The sequence below is a fragment of the Frankliniella occidentalis genome, unplaced genomic scaffold (genome assembly GCF_000697945.3).
Source record: "Frankliniella occidentalis isolate FOCC.00 unplaced genomic scaffold, Focc_3.1 Scaffold71, whole genome shotgun sequence".
NCBI lineage: Eukaryota > Metazoa > Arthropoda > Insecta > Thysanoptera > Thripidae > Frankliniella > Frankliniella occidentalis.
Genome location: NW_026267201.1, coordinates 344,310 through 346,295, shown reverse-complemented (window position 1 = coordinate 346,295; position 1,986 = coordinate 344,310). Strand labels below are relative to the sequence as shown.

At 35.9% G+C, this 1,986-nt stretch overlaps 2 protein-coding genes across 6 annotated transcripts in view; one reads left to right on the top strand and one right to left on the bottom strand.

Moving 5' to 3' along the window:
• LOC113217483 (putative cyclin-dependent serine/threonine-protein kinase DDB_G0272797/DDB_G0274007) overlaps positions 1-1,986 on the top strand; it is a 22,755-nt gene that overhangs the window by 19,226 nt on the left and 1,543 nt on the right. The gene's annotated exons all lie outside the window — the stretch shown is intronic.
• Positions 186-1,986, bottom strand: part of LOC113217472 (polyhomeotic-proximal chromatin protein) — a 21,064-nt gene continuing 19,263 nt past the window's right edge. For all 3 annotated transcript variants that reach the window (XM_026437381.2, XM_026437379.2, XM_052268513.1), the window contains 2 exons: positions 1,664-1,949; positions 186-1,583 (listed from right to left, as the gene is read on the bottom strand). In XM_026437381.2, the coding sequence (XP_026293166.2) occupies positions 1,402-1,583; positions 1,664-1,949 (468 nt within the window). In that variant the 3' untranslated portion in view covers positions 186-1,401. The remainder of the gene's footprint in view (positions 1,584-1,663; positions 1,950-1,986) is intronic.

The following is a 1,986-nucleotide window of genomic DNA, read 5'->3' as shown; positions in this document are numbered from 1 at the left end:
CCCCGGTGTCTATGACAGCACTTCGGCTCTTCGACTCGCTAGCTTCGGCTTGGCTTCGGCTTAGACTCGAATGCAAATGGCGCGAATTTGTTGATTCTTTGAGTTCTTCTGGAAAGGAGGACCAAAGCTTAGCTATTAAGTCATCAGTGAATGAATGAAAGGGAAGAAATAAGAAACGCAATAAGTATGCAACAAGTCAAAATATTTATATTTGGAATAGTTACTCAACTTTTCTTTCTATACACGTTCACAAAGAAAATGGCACTGGCTCAATAAAATCTTGTCGTATATCTGTGATTTACACTTAACAATGTACACTATCAGATTTACAACGTTGTAAAGGTGAGGTCGTAAGTGAGTGAAAATACACAGGTAAAATATGTGCAATTGCAATGGGATTTACTTTAAAATTGATACAGAAATAAGAATAGTCATTCAACCACTTAACATCTGAAGTCAGACTTATATTTGAAAAACAGTTTTGTCAACAAAAAGACATATCTTATTATATATGACAAATATAACATATATACTCACAAGTATTTTTTAGGATGAACAATTGCTTCAAAATCAAGGAAGCAATTGTCCACCAAGATTCTCTTTCCCTTAGGTAAGATACAGACCCAATAATAAATAGGCCCTCTAAGAAAAATTAAAACACTAGAACCCTTAGTCTTTGGCATAAGCTGTGGGTGTTTGAGTTTTCAGATAAAGAAGTCAAACCAGCCTCTTTTTAAAAACTTCCAAATAACACACACAATATCTGTCTTCACTTCAAATGAATAAACTATACACAAACTGTGCTTCATTTGCGGTTTACCACACCTAAACCTTTCAACCTTTTTTCTTAAACAGCTGATGAATGAAATTTGAGTGCAAATGGGTCTGCACCTCTCTGTATAGAACATGTCATTCATGAAAATTAAGACTAAGTTTTTAACGAGACAATAAGCACTACTCTACATAATCCAACAATTTGTTTTAATTTCCAGAGAAATTTAAAATACAATTACATATTATTTTTTAAAAAAAGAAGAGTAGATTAAACAGAGTAGTAGAAAAAGAGAATTTTGGCAGGAAGAAACATGCAAGTAATTACATTGTACTAAATTACTTTTTACAAGTCATCTCCTAATCTACCAGGTACAAAATCAGTAGGTTTCTAAATCCATCAGTTCTTTTAACTAACATGGAACTGACAATTACTTAAAGGTTAAAACTGTGGGACAAGACACAGTGATCACGGGACCTTATAAGCTACACAACCACATAATATGTCCACGCAAAATAAATAAAATAGGTTTTCTTTGTTGAAAGAAAGAAAAACAAAATTGAAAACATAAAGATGTTACATACATGTAAAAAAACATTAACAAAAAAAATTGAGAAAACCTTTTGAGTCTACATATTTGTTTGTTCCTTAGTTGAACTAATTGGCGCAACTCCTGGAGCAGTACCCGCTGCCACAGTTGTTGTCCCCGTGGTACCAGCTCCAGCTACAGCAACGGCAATTGCTGATTGTTGTACACCTGTAGCCCTCACAGTTGATGGTGATATAATTCTTGCAAACATTTGCGACCGACCTTTGTCAGAGTGAAACGATCAGTTAATACAATGGTAGACGAAAAGGGTCAATTATATAATAATGAACTAAAATATTTACCTTTGGCACCATCAGGTGTGGCAGCCTGAGCAACAGGTATGACCTTGAGTCCTTGTAATCCTTGGATGCCTTGAATACCTTTAAGATTAATAGTGCCGCCTTGAAAACCAGCAGGAAGTAAGATTTGCTGTGTTCCTCCAGCTTGTTGCAATACAACAGCATTGGAAGTCGTTGCAGTGGTTGTTTGTTGATTTGCAGCCCCTGCAACCGAACTTGCCGGCCGGAGCGGTTGAGAGGCCAAAAGAACTGTCTGCTGACCACCACCCGGTGATGTCAGTATAACATTCTGTAGATGAAGATTAGTAAATTATATTAGAAAAGTT